This window comes from Pseudorca crassidens, chromosome 13 (assembly GCF_039906515.1).
Source record: "Pseudorca crassidens isolate mPseCra1 chromosome 13, mPseCra1.hap1, whole genome shotgun sequence".
In the NCBI taxonomy this organism is placed as follows: Eukaryota; Metazoa; Chordata; class Mammalia; order Artiodactyla; family Delphinidae; genus Pseudorca; species Pseudorca crassidens.
The window spans coordinates 71,075,932-71,094,590 of record NC_090308.1 but is presented as its reverse complement, the minus strand read 5'-3'; the positions used below and the strand labels follow the sequence as shown (position 1 = coordinate 71,094,590).

At 40.6% G+C, this 18,659-nt stretch overlaps 1 protein-coding gene across 2 annotated transcripts in view; it reads right to left on the bottom strand.

The window, feature by feature from the left end:
* Window positions 1-18,659, bottom strand: part of ME1 (malic enzyme 1) — a 195,040-nt gene that overhangs the window by 147,641 nt on the left and 28,740 nt on the right. For both annotated transcript variants that reach the window (XM_067702679.1, XM_067702680.1), the window contains exons 2-3: window positions 17,276-17,409; window positions 11,123-11,272 (exon numbers count right to left, since the gene is read on the bottom strand). In XM_067702679.1, coding sequence (XP_067558780.1) covers window positions 11,123-11,272; window positions 17,276-17,409 — 284 coding nt within the window. The remainder of the gene's footprint in view (window positions 1-11,122; window positions 11,273-17,275; window positions 17,410-18,659) is intronic.

Below are 18,659 nucleotides of genomic sequence, written 5' to 3'. Positions count from 1 at the left end.
TGTCGTGAAGAACCTAGGGGTAAGACAGGAATAAAGACACAGACCTACTGGAGAATGGACTTGAGCATATGGGGAGGTGGAAGGGTAAGCTGTGACAAAGCGAGAGAGAGGCATGGACATATATACACTACCAAACGTAAGGTAGATAGCTAGTGGGAAGCAGCCGCATAGCACAGGGAGATCAGCTCGGTGCTTTGTGACCGCCTGGAGGGGTGGGATAGGTAGGGTGGGAGGGAGGGAGACGCAAGAGGGAAGAGATATGGGAACATATGTATATGTATAACTGATTCACTTTGTTATAAAGCAGAAACTAACACACCATTGTGAAGCAATTATACTCTAATAAAGATGTAAAAAAAAATGATATAAAAAAACAAAAAAAACTGGCTGTGAAATCATGTTTCTTTTCCATAAGCAACTTAAACTGTTGTTATTTATAATTAATTACTGAGTTATTGAAATATTTATAGCCTAATAAAGTAAACTCTCTATCATATACCTGTATAGTACATATAAAAAAAGACTGTTTAAGAAAACCAGATAGATTTAAAATGTGAAAATTTATAAAACAGGATACAATATGAAAGTGTTCATCCTATTAACTATTCATTTGATAGCTATTCTAATTATAATCTGCAGTGTATAATGAGGACATTCTTGGGTTAAAGGAGTATTAGCTTTGGGAAGGTTTCTTTTTACATTTATTCCTTTTAAGCTTTTTTTTAACTGCTCTTTCATAAACCAAATATCAATTAAAACCGACACCCTCACCCTATAAGACTACAAAACTGAACTTTGGCCCTTCTGGGTAAACTATATATTTCCATTACAATAATCATGGTCTAATCATGGTCATGTTTACGACCATTTCTATATTACTAGGTAGACATTCTCATATGAAATTGCACATGAGGTAATAAAGAAAGCTTGGTCCTCGCAATTAAATAACAAATACTGTACTTCAAGTCCTTTTTAGAATTCCAAAGGAAATATGTATACAAATAAACAATAAGTGTAGAAAAACTATCTTAGTATTTTGTTTTGGTTCATCTTAGTATTTCCTTCCATGCATTTCTCTAAGAATTTTCTGGGAAAAAATAAGCAAAAAACCGCATCTTACTGACTCTCTTTGACAGTTAGTCTTGTTAATAATCTTCATCATTACCAAAATCAAAACATGTACCTTTTATGTAGCATATGTAATGTTTGAGTTAAAATACTAGGATCCTTAAATACATTAAGTTCCAGGTCCATACATTTAATTGCCTATTAGACTTCCCCCTCAATTTGCAAGTTCCAAAAACATTTAAAATTCAACATGTCCCTTCAGATGGCTAACAGGCACAAGAAAAGATGCTCAACGTCACTGATTATTAGAGAAATGCAAATTTAAACTACAATGAGGTATCACCTCACACTGTTCAGAACAGCCATCATTAAAATGTAAAACAATAAATGCTGGAGACAGTATGAAGAAAAGGGAACCCTCCTGCACTGTTGGTGGGAATGTAAATTGGTGCAGCCACTATGGAAAACAGTATGGAGGTTCCTTAAAAAACTAAAAATAGAGTTGCCATACGATCCTGTAATCCCACTCCTTGGCTTATATCTGGACAAAACTATAATTTTAAAAGATACCTGCAGGCCAACGTTCACAGCACTGTTTACAATAGTCAGGACATGGAAGCAACCTAAATGTCCATCGACAGATGAATGGATAAAGAAAATGTGGGATATATATACACACACACACACACACACACACACACACACACACACACACACAATGGAATATCACTCGGCCATAACAAAGAATGAAATAATGCCACCTGCAGCAACATGGATGGACCTAGAGATTATCGTACTAAGTAAAGTAAGTCAGAAAGAGAAAGACAAATATAATATGATATCACTTATATGTGGAATCTAATATGATACAAACGAACTTATTTACAAAACAGAAACAGAATCACAGACATAGAAAACAAAGTTATGGTTACCAAAGGGGAAGGGGGGAGGGATAAATTAGGAATTTGGGATTAACAAACACAAACTACTATATGTAAAATAAACAAGGTCCTACTGTACAACACAGGGAACTATATTCAATATCCTGTAATAAACCGTAATGGAAAAGAATATGAAAAAGAATATATATGTATATATATATTTCTGCATATAAACTAACACATTGTAAATCAATGTGTTATTTTATTCTTTATACTTCAATAAAGAATAAAATAAAACGCCCGAGAAAAAAAAAAAACACTCAACATGTCCCCAAAAGAACTTTCTATATCTCTCATAAACATATTCAATTATTTTGAAACTCAGTGAATGACACCATCATTCCTTTAGTCATCCAGAAATCCAGGAGTTATAATGGTACCAGTTGTAATAACCACTACTTGGGAAAAACTACTTTGTGCCAAAATTATGTTAACTATATTATCTATATTAAATCTAATTCTCCTCAACCAATAAAACTTTCAAAATACATATTATTCTGAGAAATTTTACAATAAAGAATCCTGTTTAATTTTAGTTAACTCTGGTTCTCCAATTAAATTGAGCACTGAATGGTTTTTCTCACCTAAGTGTTGGCAAACCAATTAATGGTACTAGTCAGAAAAGACTTTGCAAATGCTTTTTTAAAAAAACTATCACCAACAAACTGTTGTATTAGCTCATCCTTTTTGCCAAAATTGTATCAGTGATGTACTGTATAGAGATGAGTAGTTGAAAGGAGTGTAATTATGTGTTTAAAGTTGTATGGTCTATATTTAATCAGAACTTTACTTCCTCACAACCTGATTCCTTGGAATGAAGCTAATTTCTTTCGGATCTATTATTTATGAGAATTTACCTGTTAAAACAGTAAGCTTAAAACAGTAGGAGATACAAAGATCATACCAATACTTTACGTTTTTCTTCGTGAGGAGATGAATAAAGGAATATTAAGTTACTATTTCTGTAAGGTAGCAAACAACATACATTCATTCAGCACCAACCAGACACTAAACTTAAAACAGCATGGGAAATACAGGAATAAATTCTAAAATATGATCCTTTCTCTCTAGATGCTTACAGTCTAGTTGTAACTAAATGAATAGTAAAATGACAACAAAAGAAACCAAGAGGGGAAAGAAAAACTAAGCTTGTAGATTCAACAGACTGTTGGTTGCCAGAAGTAGGGGGAGGGGGACGGGGAGAAGTGAATGAAGGTCAAAAGTTATGAACTTCTAGTTATAAAATAAATAAGTCCTGGGGATGTAATATACAGCATGGCAATTATAGTTAATAATACTGCTTTACATACTTGAAAGTTGCTCAGAGAGTATATCTTAATAGTTCTCATCACGAGAAAAAAGTTCTTTTGTAACTATGTATGGTGATGGATGTTCACTAGACTTGTGGTGATAATTTCACAATATGTACAAATATCGAATCGTTACGTTATATACCTGGAACTAATATGTCGATTATACCTCAATTTAAAAACTGAAATAAATTAAATTAAAAAAGAAAAGAGACCAAGAGTACCTGATAGAACATTCAAAATACCAAAAACAGGAACATGATTAACTGCCAAAGGCATGGTGAAGTGGTAATGTAGCTGATAAGAACTTACAGGAGAAGGAGATGATTCCTGGAAAATGCAGTGTAAAATATAGCAGGCAGAAATATTTCCAAAGAAATTACATAAATCTGCTTTAGCTGTCCTTTACATAAACCTGCATTATCAATTTGCACAAAACTTTTCTTTAAGAACAGTTTCACAGAATACAAGTAATTTAAGTAACACAGTAGGATCAGCATTCTGCAAAAATATAAAAAAGAACTTGTCTTCAGCTTCCACCAATCACACCTCTATCATCTACAAATTAGCCACAATTAGATGTGTTGACATAAGCATAACGCACTACCAAATACCGAAAATTCTGCAAGAATTGAATGTTATGGGAACAAGATAATCTAAGCAAACTCAACAACATTCTTAAAAATCATTATCCCCGACATGTTGAAAAACCCCACACAATGTATCTATGCCAAAGAGAAAAGAAATTCCACACAACACCAACAAATGAATATTCCAGCATCATACCTCAAGAAAAAAATGTTACAAGTAGAGTTATTCATATAAGAATTTATTTTTGGATGCCTAGCCAGATTTTAATGCCATATTCAAAATGAAAAATAATATCTAGCCATAGGAAAGTATGTCATTAAGATATATAAAAAAGTATGAGATCAAAAGATATACCTATTTGCAACTGTACTAAGCTCAGTACCTGTACTATTAACCCTTAATTTTCACTAATTATGTTCCTAATTGCTACCACCAAACCCACAAAGTAAATATAGCAAGAGGTATAATCCTCCTGTTTAGTTTCTAAATGTCTTTGAATACCTACTGTTGCAGTAGGAAAGGCTGAAAAGACATTTGTCAATTTTGGCTTAAAAAAAAAATAGTCTAGAGGCTAACTGATGCCTGAAAGAGCCATCATTATTCGAACACAATCACAATTTCCTTTCTAATTAAATATAATATCTAGATATATGTCACATAACACATTTTCAAACAGGCTTCTTTTTTTATAATCATGGGAGAACCCATGAGAATTATTCTACTAAAGAATTAAGGGGTGGGGGGGTTCCCTGGTGGCGCAGTGGTTGAGAGTCCGCCTGCTGATGCAGGGGACATGGGTTCGTGCCCCGATCCGGGAAGATCCCACATGCCGCGGAGTGGCTGGGCCCGTGAGCCATGGCCGCCGGGCCTGCGCGTCCGGAGCCTGTGCTCTGCAACGGGAGAGGCCACAACAGTGAGAGGCCCGCGTACCGCAAAAAAAAAAAAAAAGAATTAAGGGGGGGGCAAGATCAAGATGATGGAGTAGGATGATTCTAAAGTCACCTCCTTCACAGGCACACCAAAATAAATGACAACCACTTACAGAGTAACTGTCTATGAGAACAACCTGAAGACTAGCAGAAAAGATTATCCCCAACTATAAAGATATATAAAGAAGGAGCCACAATGAGATGGGTAGAAGAGGTGGAGACGCGGTCTACTCAGGACCCACACGCCCGGGCTGGCGGCCGACAAACAGGAGGGATATCACAACCACAGACGTCCTCCCTGATGACATAACATTGCATGTCAAATATTATCTCAATAAAAAAGAACTTCAAAATCACCAGAAGTTTAACAAAATATACACATTAAAAATCAACATGACAGAGTCTTCCGGGAAGATGGCGGAAGAGTAAGACGCGGAGATCACGTTCCTCCCCACAGATACACCAGAAATACATCTACGCATGGAACAACTCCTACAGAGCATCTACTGAACGCTGGCAGAAGACCTCAGACCTCCCAAAAGGCAAGAAACCCCCCACGTACCTGGGTAGGACAAAAGAAAAAACTAAACAGAGACAAAAGGATAGGGACGGGTCCTGCACCAGCGGGAGAGAGCTGTGAAGGAGGAAAAGTGTCCACACACTAGGAAGCCCCTTCGCGGGTGGAGGCTTCGGGAGGCGGAGTGGGGGAGCTTGGGAGCCGCGGAGGAGAGCACAGCAACAGGGGTGCGGAGGACAAAGCGGACAGATTCCAGCGCAGAGGATCGGGCCGACCGGAACTCGCCAGCCGAGAGGCTTGTCTGCTCACCCGCCGGGGCGGGCGGGACTGGGAGCTGAGGCTCCGGCTTTTGTCGGAGCGCCGGGAGAGGACTGAGGTTGGCGGCGTGAACACAGCCTGCAGGGCGTTAGTGCACCGCGGCTGGCCGGGAGAGAGTCCGGGGAGAAGTCTGGAACTGCCGAAGAGGCAAGAGACTTTTACGTCCCTCTTTGTTTCCTGGTGCACGAGGAGAGGGGATTAAGAACGCTGCTTGAGAGAGCTCCAGGGACGGGCGCGAGCCGCGGCTAAAAGTGCGGAGCCCAGAGACAGACATGAGACGCTAGGGCCGCTGCTGCTGCCGCCACCGGGAGGCCTGTGTGCGAACACACGTCACTAGCCACACGCCCTTCCGGGGAACCTGTGCAGCCCGCCACTGCCAGGGTCCCGGGATCCAGGGACAACTCCCCCGGGAGAACGCACAGGCGCGCCTCAGGCTGCAACGTCTCGCCGGGCCTCTGCCGCCGCAGGGCCGCCCCACACTCCGTGCCCCTCCCTACCCCCGGGCCTGAGTGAGCCAGAGCCTCCGAATCAGTGGCTCCTTTAACCCCGTCCTGTCTGAGCAAAGAACAGACGCCCTCCGGCGACCTACACGCACAGGCGGGGCTAAATCCAAAGCTGAGCCCCTGGGAGCTGTGAGAACAAAGAAGAGAAAGGGAAATCTCTCCCAGCAGCATCAGAAGCAGCGGATTAAAGCTCCACAATCAACTTGATATACCCTGCATCTGAGGAATACCTGAATAGACAACCAATCATCCCAAATTAAGGAGCCGTGTGGATGAAAGGCTCTTGGTGCTGCAGCCAGGAGTCAGTGCTGTGCCTCTGAGGTGGGAGAGCCAACTTCAGGACACTGATCCACAAGAGACCTCCCAGCTGCACATAATATCAAACAGCAAAAATTTCTGAGAGATCTCCATCTCAACGCCAGCACCCAGCTTCACTCAACGACCAGCAAGCTACAGTGCTGGACATCCTATGCCAAACAACTAGCAAGACAGGAACACAACCCCACCCATTAGCAGAGAGGCTGCCCAAAATCATAATAAGTCTACAGACACCCCAAAACACACCACCAGACGTGGACCTGCCCACCAGAAAGACAAGATCTAGCCTCATCCACCAGAACACAGGCACTAGTACCCTCCACCAGGAAGCCTACACAACCCACTGAACCAACCTTAGCCACTGGGGACAGACACAAAAAACAACAGGAACTACGAACCTTCAGCCTGCAAAAAAGGAGACCCCAAACACAGTAAGATAAGCAAAATGAAAAGACAGAAAAACACACCACAGATGAAGGAGCAAGATAAAAACCCATCAGACCTAACAAATGAAGAGGAAATAGGCAGTCTACCTGAAAAAGAATTCAAAATAATGATAGTAAGGTTGATCCGAAATCTTGGAGATAGAATGGACAATAGAATGGACAAAATGCAAGAATCAGTTAACAAGGACCTAGAAGAACTAAAGATGAAACAAGCAACGATGAACAACACAATAAATGAAATTAAAAGTACTCTAGATGGGATCAATAGCAGAATAACTGAGGCAGAAGAACGGATAAGTGACCTGGAAGATAAAATAGTGGAAATAACTACTGCAGAGCAGAATAAAGAAAAAAGAATGAAAAGAACTGAGGACAGTCTCAGAGACCTCTGGGACAACATTAAACGTACCAACATTCGAATTATAGGGGTTCCAGAAGAAGAAGAGAAAAAGAAAGGGACTGAGAAAATATTTGAAGAGATTATAGTTGAAAACTTCCCTAATATGGGAAAGGAAATAGTTAATCAAGTCCAGGAAGCACAGAGAGTCCCATACAGGATAAATCCAAGGAGAAATACGCCAAGACACATATTAATCAAACTGTCAAAAATTAAATACAAAGAAAACATATTAAAAGCAGCAAGGGAAAAACAACAAATAACACACAAGGGAATCCCCATAAGGTTAACAGCTGATCTTTCAGCAGAAACTCTGCAAGCCAGAAGGGAGTGGCAGGACATATTGAAAGTGTTGAAGGAGAAAAACCTGCAACCAAGATTACTCTACCCAGCAAGGATCTCATTCAGATTTGATGGAGAAATTAAAACCTTTAGAGACAAGCAAAAGCTGAGAGAGTTCAGCACCACCAAACCAGCTCTACAACAACTGCTAAAGGAACTTCTCTAGGCAAGAAACACAAAAGAAGGAAAAGACCTACAATAACAAACCCAAAACAATTAAGAAAATGGGAATGGGAACACACATATCGATAATTACCTTAAATGTAAATGGACTAAATGCTCCCACCAAAAGACACAGATTGGCTGAATGGATACAAAAACAAGACCCATATATTTGCTGTCTACAAGAGACCCGTATGCTAACACATATATATGGAATTTAAGAAAAAAAAAATGTCATGAAAAACCTAGGGGTGAAACAGGAATAAAGACACAGACTTACTAGAGAATGGACTTGAGGCTATGGGGAGGGGGAAGGGTAAACGGTGACAAAGCAATAAAGAGGCATGGACATGTATACACTACCAAACGTAAGGTAGATAGCTAGTGGGAAGCAGCCGCATAGCACAGGGAGATCAGCTCGGTGCTTTGTGACCGCCTGGAGGGGTGGGATAGGGAGGGTGGGAGGGAGGGTGACGCAAGCGGGAAGAGATATGGGAACATATGTATATATATAACTGATTCATTTTGTTGTGAAGCTGAAACTAACATACCATTGTAAAGCAATTATGCTCCAATAAAGATGTTTAAAAAAAAAAAAAAAAAAAAAAATCAACATGACAAAAAAAATCAACATGACAGAAAACTGCCATAAAGAGATCAGTTAGAAACACTTGTGGAAATTTTACTTTCTCTCTGTTAGTAAAGTATTCCTTAAATTTCAAATATGGCAGAAAAGTTGATAGACTAACCATGAAAATGTCACCTAGAATCAACATTAGTGAGCATTTTGCTATGAATGCCCTGCTACATCTCGCCCCATCTCTCCCCTTTCCTCTCCCTCTCCTCTCCTTCCTTCTTATCTATCTACCTATCTATCTCCATCTATCTACACACCTATCAGATTATTTCTGACAAAGCTCCCCATAATCAAATACACTAATACTTCTAAAGAAAAAAAAAATGACACTAAGTCACATAAATCCTATAAATATCCCCATATAAATTCAGTTCAAATTTTGCCACCAAACGGGCTCCGATCAGGTTTGGTCCCAAATGAGATTTTTTCTTTTTTTATGTTTTGGTTTTCAAAGTTTGGGATTTAAAAAATGTAGATAAAGGATGTTGGGCTGTAGTATTATCCCCACGTTACAGAGGAGGAAACTGAAGCCCAGAAAGGTTAACTAATTTATTCAACACTAGAACAAGTGGCAAAACCAGTAAGTGAAAATAGGCCATCTACGCCAGAGCCCATACTTTTAACCACTGCTCTAGGAAGCCTCCAATCCAATAGGAAGTCCTCGGGACTTTATCTTTATCCAGAAACTGAACTCTTACCCCTAACTCCACTGCTACCCTCCTAATCTGAGCCACTGTTATCTCTCACTAGGTTTACTGCAATAGCCTGCTACCTGATTCTTCTACCCATTTAACTAATGGTAAAAGCCAATGTTCTTCAAAGTAGCCGACAAGAAGCTATAGGTTCTGTACCCTCTTATTTATCCTACATCTGTGACCTCATCTACTACTCAGCCCTCTCTCACTCCACCCTGTCTCTATGCTACCCTATGGTACACATTCCCCCTTGTATCTCCCCCTCTCACCCTCCAATATCATCTTCCAATGAAACCTGCAGTGTCCCCTCTATGTAAAACAGCTACTGCCCCTCCCCCCAAGCACATGACACTCCGCATCCCCCTTTTCCTCCTCAACTCTTTCTTTCCCCATAACACTTATTGCCTCCCAACACTCTAGACAATTACTTTTTGTTTCCCTGTCTCTTCTGCTTTTAGATTTACATATATACCAATGTATCCCAAGCCCGTAGAAAATCTAGTACCTAGTAAGTGCTCAAAAAAATAACTGTTGCTATTGGGATTTCTATGTCAACTTCAACCCAAATACTTTGAGCTAAGCTCTTCTACATGTCTTATAGTTGTTAGTACTTCTCAGGATCTCATAGAAAACTTTGAATTTCAATAAATATGCTTAAATTACATTTTAAAACAGCTAAGATGTATACACTTACACTTTTATTAAGAGTCTTTATGTAGAAATATATTTTATAGACATATACAGACATATATATTTTATGATGTCACTCAGAGAAACAGTAAGGTAAAGAACAGTTTATACAATTTGATCCCTTCTATAAGGAAAACAGTATGTATTTGTACATATTGGAATTTCTGCTATGATGACATTGTGTATTTTTAAAATATTTCTTCCTTCTGTATATATGCATTTTCTCATTCTTTCAATAATGAATATGTATTATTTGTAAGATTAAAAAATACTGATATACTCAAAAAAGAATTATCTGTCATAATACAATTATCAGCTAAATTCTAACTCTTGTTTTTCTATGAAAAAAATTTATTCACTGTTAACATAGCCATTATATAAATGCAACATAGATACATGCTATTAGTGTAATTTAACAGACCATCTACATATAATTCTTCCCTTTATACAAGGGATAATGTGGCTAATTCTTTTCTTTATACAAAAGGTAATGTGGCACAAGTGTGCAAAATACTATCACTACATCAATATACCTTCAAGAAATCTACATATTCAATCTAACTTTCAGATCTTACCTCAAAAATAGTCACTTCAATGACAGTATTTTCAATAGGCTTTTTTTGTGGTATAAACTTATAAACATTTCTTTTTTATCTTTAAATTCAGAACAATAAGCAGCACAAATACAGTCAACTCGAGCCTTTATTGTTGCTGCTGTTAAAAGCACTGATACTTATTTCAACTGTTTCTTGCTGCAAAAGTATTTAGTGATATAATAAATAAAGCTATGGTTTTAGAAAAACTATATTATATATTTTATACATCTTTAAAGGTGATTACAATTTCATTTAAAAGAAATCAACAAAAGAGCCAGTTTAATGCCAGCTCTGAATTTAGGAAACAATATACTCCTTATTTTCAGGAAAATTGGGAATCTCTGTTTTAACTTGTAAAATACAAACATAATAGTGGTAATTACCATCTCAGAGCCAAGCTTCATTATGATCAACTACTTTTTCCCAAAAAAAAAAAAGCTCATTTATTGTCTGTAAAAGGAAACATAAATTGGTTTATAAAAAAATACTTTCCCATGATCTTAAATCAGAAATAAAACACTACATTTTTAAATGTTCTTTTAAATGAAGTTTGTTTTAGATTTTTCCAAACTTCAATTCCATTCCATAATTCTTTTTAATTATTGCAAACACTTTACAAAAAAATAAAGAAAGACACAAATTGTACTTAAGAGTTTACATACCTCGGCTTCCGAAATGCTAAACTATATTGTTGGCAAGCCAGACCCACAGTGGGTGTATAAACGATAGGCATGAATTTCTCAATGTCAGACGTTAGCACTCTATAAAAGAGCTTTTCATTTCTATCTTGAAGATCCATTAAGAGAAGATACCTGTGGAAATTGGACATAATTAGATCTACGTTCCAACAAAGTTGTACAATAGCTGTTAGAAATCTAACTAAACATTTCTCAACAAAGTATACAGTAGGTCACACAGAAAACATCTGATCAAAAGACTTTGGAAGTATTCCTAATCATCTCAAAATATGAAGTACCATAAACCTGAGCTAGTGTCATTCAAAATGTTAATATCACTGCTGAGGGACTTCCCTGGTGGCGCAAGGGTTAAGAATCCGCCTGCCAATTCAGGGGACACAGGTTCGAGCCCTGGTCCGGAAAGATCCCACATGCCGCGGAGCAACTAAGCCCATGCGCCACAACTACTGAGCCTGCGCTCTAGAGCCCGCAAGCCACAACTACTGAGCCCGTGTGCCACAACTACTGAAGCCTGCGTGCCTAGGGCCCATGCTCCGCAACAGGAGAAGCCACCGCAATGAGAAGCCCGCGCACCGCAACCAAGAGTAGCCCCCACTCTCCACAACTAGAGAAATCCGGCATGCAGCAAGGAAGACCCAAAGCAGCCAAAAAAAAAAAAAATCAGTGCTGAAATAGCAGTTTTATTTAATATTTGAAAAGACTTTGTCCCTATTTTCAAATCAAAGACAAATGAAAACACCACTGTAGACATAAACGTTAAGTAAATAGAAAGACTTTACCTTGCAGTACTGAATGGCCAAGGGAAATGACAAGCAGAAAATGAGTAAGGAATGTAGCACTGACCCTAAAAATTACTAAGGTAAGCAAGTTCAAGGGACTTTTTACTTATATCAAATGGTCTTTTTCTTTCTAGAGGCAGTTTTCTTTCTAGAGGATGTCTAAATATCAACCTTATCATATTACTGGCAACCTTCAATGGTTTATAGAATAAAACTCAAACTGCCTGGTGCAACTTAAAAGAATCTTCCAAAATTGTCCTTAATAGCCTTACCAGCTTTTTTTTTGGGGGGGGAGGTTCTCGTTCCCTGGAATAGTTGAAAATGCACAGAATTTGGAGTCAGAGACACAAGGATTCTAATGCCTGGCAAATAGATGAGTTATTTCAACCCCAAAAATTAACAACTGGGAAGAAGATGATGACTCTTAGACATGCTAAACACTGATCTCACCATGCGGAACTCATCAATGCCAAATCAATGATCAATCCTCAGACCTTATCTTAGTTTACTTGTCAGGACATCTGACACAAGTGGCGTTCCCTAGAGCTCCATACACTCTCTTTACCTGAATTCCAGGTCAGCAGATTCTCTGGTTTTCCTATTTCACTGATCATGCCTTTTCTGTTTCTTTGCTATTTTCTCCTCTTCTCTGGAAGGTCTCTAACACTCATCTCTAATATATTATATTATATTAAGAGATTATGTTGGCCTTGCTTCAAGATATATCCCAACCTGAACACCTCCATTGCTACCACCCTGGATCTAAATCACCATCATCTCTTGCCTGTAGGAGTCTCCTAAATACTCTTCCGGCTTACATCCTATTCTCAACGCTGCAGCAAGTCTTCTGGAAATATAGCTCTGACCACGTTGACCTTCTGCTCAAAACCCTGAACAGCTCCCCCTTTCACTCGGAGTAACAGCAGAAGTCCGTCAGTGGCCTCCACAATCTGTCTTTATATAATCTGTCCTCCGTGACCTCATTAATCTGCTCTCCCGACCTACCATTCTTCCCCTCACCCATCCTGCTCCAGACGCAGGTCTCCCTGCTGGTCCCTGAATCTACCAGCTAAAGAGCACTGTTCCTCAGACTTCCTCATGGCTAACCTCCTCACTGCCTCTCATTACTTGCTCATAACCTATCCTCTCTATGAAGTCCATCCTGACAATACAAATTGACCCTACCCACTCGCTCCCCAGCATTCTCATCCCTCGTACCCTGCTCTACCTTTTCTTTTTATTAGCACTTGTCACTTTCTAGCATATTAAATAATTTACTTATTATTTTATTATTTACTTCTTTTTTTTAATATTTTTTTAAAAATAATTTAGGTAAGTTCTGTGAGGGCAGAGATCATTGTCTACAATCCCAATATCTCAAAGAGCACCTAACACTGAGTTGATGCTCAATAAATATTTGAGGGACAGGGACTTCCCTGGTGGCACAGTGGTTAAGAACCCGCCTGCCAATGCAGAGGACATGGGTTCAATCCCTGGTCCAGGAAGATCCCACATGCCATGGGGCAACTAAACCCATGCGCCACAACTACTGAGCCTGTGATCTAGAGCCCGCAAGCCACAACGACTGAAGCCCACGCACCTAGAGCTCGTGCTCCGCAACAAGAGAAGCCACCGCAATGAGAAGCCCGAGCACCGCAACGAAGAGTAGCCCCTGCTCACCACAACTAGAGAAAGCCCGCGCGCAGCAGCAAAGACCCAACACACCCAAAAATAAATAAATAAATAAATTAATTAATTAAACAAAAATCTTTGAGGGACAGTCTGTGATAAAAACATGAAAATCACTAGCTCCGAGGAGGCAGCTGATAAAATGGCCCAGGAAAAGAATATAGAGTAAAAATGGAAGCGGCTGAAGGAAGGACTTAAGAAATACGTGAAAGGGATGGTGAAGGAATTTAAGAAGCAAATATACATGTTGAATAAACTGAGTCAGCCTCTGTCCTCAGCTGCCCCGTCATCACTTATAGGCTCATAAAAGAAGTGGCTACGGCAGGGATGGAGGGTACCCATGGGCTCAGCAACAGGGATTTCCACGCACCAAGGCGGACCTGGCCACAGACACTGCTGAGAGTCCCATCCGCCAGCAGCAGGGACTGACACTGAGCCCCTGATATGCCGCCATCCCATGGCGTGATCAGCAAGCTACCTGGTGGCAGGTTGATTACACTGGACAGCTTCCATCACAGAAGGAACGGCACTGGTTCTCACTGGAAGAGACGCTTACTCTGTATGAAGACTTACCTTCCCTGCACACAATGCTTCTGCCAAAGCTACCCTCCATGGACTTACAAAATGCCTCATCCACTGAATTCCACCCAGCATGACTTCTGATCAAGGAACTCACTCCACAGCAAATGAAGTGAGGCAATGGGCCCTTGCTCATTGGAATCCACTGGTCTTACCATGTCCCCACCATCCTGAAGCAGCTGGCTTGACAGAATGGTGGAATGGCCTTCTGAAGACTCAGTTACAGCACCAGCTAGGTGACAACACCTTGTAAAGCTGGGGCAAGATACTCCAGGAGGTTATACACGCTCTGAATCCGCATCCAATATATGGTTCTATTTCTCCCATAGCCAGCATTCACAGGTCCCGGAATCACAGGGGTGGAAATGGAAGTGGCACCACTCACCATTATCCCCCAGTGACCCGCCAGCGAAATTCCTGCTTCCTGTCCCTGTGACATGATGCTCCACTGGCCTAGAAGTGTTCATTCTAAAGGGAGGAATGTTTCCACCAGGAGACAATGATTCCACTGAACTGGAAGTTAAGACTGCCACTGGCCACTTTGGGCACCGCGTGCCTCCGAACTAACAGGCAAAGAAGGGAGTTACCGTGCTGGCTGGGGTGACCAACCCTGACTTCAAGGGGAAATCGGACTCCCACTCCATAATGGAGGTAAGGAAGAGGGTGTCTGGAATACAAGAGATCCATTAGGGGGTCTCCATGATTAAAGTCAATGGGAAACTACAACAACCCAATTCAGACAGGACTACTAACGGCCCAGACCCTCCAGAATTAAAGATCTGCCTCACTGTACCAGGTAAGGAGTCAAGACTGGCCGAGGTACTGGCTGAAGGCAAAGGAAGCGTGAAATGGGTAGGGGCAGAAGGTAGTCATAAATACCAGCTCCGATCACGTGACCAGTTACAGAAATGAGGACTGTAATTACTACATGCATTCTTCCTTATTTTGTTATGAATATGTTTGTGTGTATGTGTATAAAAATATATATATTTTTTAATATATATATACAAATATATGTAGACAAATATTTTTCCCTCTCTTATCCCTTTATCATGTAACCTAAGATGTACTGAGTTTATATCATAGTATTTAAATACAGTTGACCCCGAACAATGTGGAGATTGGGGTGCCAACCCCGACATAGTCAAAAATCCACACATAACCTTATAGTTGGCCCTCCATTATCTGTAGTTCCTCATTTGATTCAATCAACTACAGATTATGTAGTACTGTAGGATGTATTTATCGAAAAAATCCAAATATAAGTGGACCTGCACAGTTCAAACCCATGTTGTTCAAGGGTCCACTGTACTTTTTTAATATATTTATTTATTTATATTTATTTTGGGCTGCATTAGGTCTTTATTTCATTGCTGCATGCAGGCTCTCTCCAGCTGCGGCGAGCAGGGGCTACTCTTCATTGTGGTGCACGGGCTTCTCGTTGCGGTGGCTTCTCTTGTTGCGGAGCACGGGCTCTAGGTGCTCGGGCTTCAGTAGTTGTGGCACGTGGGCTCAGTAGTTGTGGCTCGCAGGCTCTAGAGCTCAGGCTCAGTAGTTGTGGTGCACGGGCTTAGCTGCTCTGAGGCATGTGGGATCTTCCCAGACCAGGGTTTGAACCCGTGTCCCCTGCATTGGCAGCTGGATTCTTAACCACTGTGCCACCAGGGAAGTCCCCAAGGGTCAACTGTATAGTTAACTTTTCATCATAGTATTAAAGTCAAGAGATATCAATGAGAAAGGTAAATATCACCAAGGGCTTTACATTCTCTTGTGGGGAAAGAGTATATTTTCGGTTGTACCTGGGATAGTTCTATCATGTTAGGCAGAGGTAGGACATTCTATTGTCTTTATGCAGAGATTCAGTTTGGTTTAAGGAAACGTGCGTGGGTGCCAAGTTGAAAAGGAGTGGTTAGTTTTATGTGTCAACTTGGCTAGGACACAGCACCCAGATACTTGGTCTACTATTCTGGATGTTTCTCTGAAGGCGGTTTTTGTATGAGGTTCACATTTAAATTGGCGTACTTTGAATAAAGCAGATTACCCTCTATAATGTGTGTGAGCCTCATCCAATCAACTGAAAACCTTAATAGAACGAAGACTGGCCTTCCCTCCAACGCCAGAGCAAAAGAAGAATTGCGCCAGCAGACTGCCTTCGGACTTGAACTGCAGCTCTTCCCTGGGGCTCCAACTGGAGATTTAGGACTGACCAAGTCTCCATAATCACTTGAAATCAAAATCAATCAATAAACCCCTCCCTCTCTCTCCCTCCCTCTCATTATGTGTATGTGTGCGCGCGCGCGCGCACACACACACACACACACACACACACACACACGTCCTATCTGTTCTATTTCTCTGGAGAACCCTGACTCATACGAAGACTCACTAGGTACTGGTTGAGCTCTCTCTTCTAACCTTTGCAACAACATTTTCAAATAACTATTATTCTCTTCAACCCACAAATGGAAAAACTGAGGTGTAGATGGGTCTAACACCTTAATAAGAAAAGGCAGCATCAAAAGCAGAGGGCAAGGCACATGCAATGGTCATGGCAGTGGTGTAGTGGTTTGCTCTAGTGAGATACAGCCAGAATTTCAACTTAGGGCTAGCTAATTCCCAAGGGTACCTTTATCTTTGTTACCTTTATCTTTGTACAAACATGGAAACTGGGTCCTAAACAAAGTAAGTGACCTAAATTCACAAAAGTGTCGGAACCACGCTTGGAAGATGAAAAAGTGCACTCTCACCTACAACGTACTTAGTGTCTGACTCAAAGCCACTTTCATCTAGTTTGGAATGGCATTTCCTGGTAATTCACCTTCATAGCAACAACTTTATCACAAGAGAAAAGTTGTCTTTCTGAGGATATAGTTTAGAAAATTTTAGTTTGTTCAGATGTTCCTACAGAGGGTAAATTTTTTACAAAACATCATTGTATTTACAGGCAAATCCTCCTAGAAGTTGGCTACTCTTTCCAAAGCACTAAATATTTAAACTTTCTCATCTGATAAAAAATAAACTAGACAGTTGCCTATGAGACATACAAAAATCACCTTCAGGAACATGTTACCTGTCAAAATCAGAGTTCAGATGCTCGAAATTCTTAATTACTCTAAGGACCTGGATATCCTGGCTGATGAAGCAAGGTGGCAACAATCCATGAATGTTCAACTGCTGTCTCTCTTCCAGGGTAAAAGCCAAGTCCTATGGAGAAAAGGAAAACACAATAATTCAACGGGGGAAAAGGACAAAACGCGTATCTACACACCACATAAATCCAACAAGTATATGGAACTGAAAATCAGAAGATCTGGCATCCCTCCAAGCGTGGCCATGTGACTGAGTAAACCACGTAATCTCTCCACACCTCACTTTCCTCACCTTTAAATATTAGGATAATATTTTCAGATCTGTGTCACTTAGATAACGTTAGGATAAAATCAGGCAATGGATAGGAGGAAATTATCTGAAGCCACGCAAATGAAAGAAGATATAATTATCAGTATTAGTACCATTAAATTTAAAAATGAATAGTAGTTATTACAAAAGGTTTTTAAATGATGAACATGAGTAGGTCACCTACGACCTGCTGTGTTTCTTTTTTATTTATTTATTTATTCATTGGTTGCATCAGATCTTAGTTGCGGCACATGGGATCTTTCGTTGTGGCATGCGGGCTCTTTGTTGCAGTGCACGGGCTCCTCTCTAGATGTGGCGTGCGGGCTGCAGAGCGCGTGGGCTCAGTAATTGCGGCGCACAGGCTTAGTTGCCCTGCAACATGTGTGATCTTAGTTCCCCAACCAAGGATCAAACCAGTGTCCCCTGCATTGCAAGACCAATTCTTAACCCCTGGACCACCAGGGAAGTCCCCTGCTGTGTTTCTATGTATAATATAGGTCAGGAGACACCTTATCTATGATTCTGCGGTACCTTTTCCAACATTCCTCTCCCAAGCTATCTCCCACTAATTATACACTCCTAGTTACACAAAACTTCTCACCATTGCCTGGACATGCCGCACCCCTTTCTTCTTGCACTATACCACAGTCAAGAATGTCTTCCTTCCCTGCTTCTCTCCTTTCAAGCCATACCTCAAACGCTCCCTCCTCTCTAAAGCCTTTCCAGACTCACCCAGTAAGCCCATTCGAGCCTTATTATTATACCTACATTATCTGTTTACACGAACACTGACTGTACAAAACAACAGCATTACAAACTATGAGGCTCAAAAACAAGCAAACAAAATAGAACCGATGAGTGCATACAAAAACCCAGAATGGACCTAGGAGACTGGCCAGGATATAATACGAGGGGACGTAACAGCAGATAAACCCGGTAGTCATTAATCTGGAAGATTAGGATCTCCCTGGAGATACTGAAGCCCAAAATTAGACTAACTGCTTTGGGTCTGGCCCCAACGTGATGATGGGCGGGTTTGCTCCACGTGCTATGGG